This window comes from Octopus bimaculoides, chromosome 28 (genome assembly GCF_001194135.2).
Source record: "Octopus bimaculoides isolate UCB-OBI-ISO-001 chromosome 28, ASM119413v2, whole genome shotgun sequence".
NCBI lineage: Eukaryota > Metazoa > Mollusca > Cephalopoda > Octopoda > Octopodidae > Octopus > Octopus bimaculoides.
The window spans coordinates 13,472,067-13,473,364 of record NC_069008.1 but is presented as its reverse complement, the minus strand read 5'-3'; the positions used below and the strand labels follow the sequence as shown (position 1 = coordinate 13,473,364).

At 30.1% G+C, this 1,298-nt stretch overlaps 1 protein-coding gene across 1 annotated transcript in view; it reads right to left on the bottom strand.

The window, feature by feature from the left end:
* Nucleotides 1-645: 645 nt before the first annotated feature.
* LOC106872447 (uncharacterized) overlaps nt 646-1,298 on the bottom strand; it is a 17,016-nt gene continuing 16,363 nt past the window's right edge. Inside the window, exon 6 of the mRNA XM_014919450.2 lies at nt 646-864. Within this exon, the coding sequence (XP_014774936.1) occupies nt 812-864 (53 nt within the window). The 3' untranslated portion in view covers nt 646-811. The remainder of the gene's footprint in view (nt 865-1,298) is intronic.

Below are 1,298 nucleotides of genomic sequence, written 5' to 3'. Positions count from 1 at the left end.
CAAAGTAGCATTATAATTAAAAACAGTACCATCATTTTGTTAAAATATTGATGCGGTAGAGTACTTAAAAAATGAGAGCCAGAGGTACCAATATAGCTAAAGTTTTATGCAAAGAAGAATAGTTATAAATGGTAGGCAAATTCATTATATAAGAAAATAGGCTAAAATGTGAAGACTTGGCAATAACTTAGGCAGTAACTGTGAATTTATTGTTACAGGTAGAGTTTACTGTAATATATAACTAATTTTTGTATTATTCTATTTATTGTACTAATTATGTACCACTATTATTTTTTATAACTTATTTTCAAATTTCTTATTATTCATTAATGATTTAAAAAATTATCTTTTTTTAAATGCAAAAAATATTTTACTTGTTTTTATATTTTCAATAAAAGTAACAAGTAATAACAAATAGAAGTAATAACTTGTAATAAAATTTTTAGTTTTAATAAATGCTAATATTCTCTAAATCTAGATATTTTATTTGAAATTTTATCCTTAGCTGCAATATTTTAGGTAAAAAATTTTCTTGTTCTTAACTTTACCAGATGTGATAACTTGTCCTGTCCTTTTCCAGGATTATAATTTTAAGAATATCATTTCTCTTGCTCGCATTTTTTCTTGTAATACATATATGCTAGTATGTACGACAAAAAGAACAACAATGAGAAATAAGCGAGGAAGAGAATCACGGTATAGGACCAATGGATATTGTGAGGTTTTCATTAACTTATAATATTTGATAAATAGTCAAAGGTAGCGGTCACCTTGTAGGCATGGACTTCGTAACTGGCGATCTTTTGATTGGTTAACTAGGTTTTAAGCGGATAAAGATGGCAATGGAATCACCTTTTCCCTGATCTGAAAATAACACGAATAAGGACAACAATAAGAACAACACGAACATAGGTAATGGCAAATATTATTATTGATAGTCCTGTGTGCGGTGCAGGCGAAGCTGTGTGGTGAGAGGTTTGCCTCCCAATCACATGGTTACGGTTTCAGTCCCACTGCATGGTGTCTTGGTAAAAAGTTTTCTATTAAGGCCACGGACTAATCAATCATTTATGTGTAGATTTGGTAGACGGAAACTGAAAGAAGCCTGTAGAGTATATATATATATATATATATATATATATATATATGTGTGTGTGTGTGTGTGTGTGTGTGTGTGTGTAGTAGTAGTAGTTTTTAGCACTGGCATAAGACAAAACTTTTGCTAAAGAAGGCTTAGTCAATTAAATCGTTCCAGTGCTTGAATGATATACTTCATTTTATGGAGACCAAGAGACGGA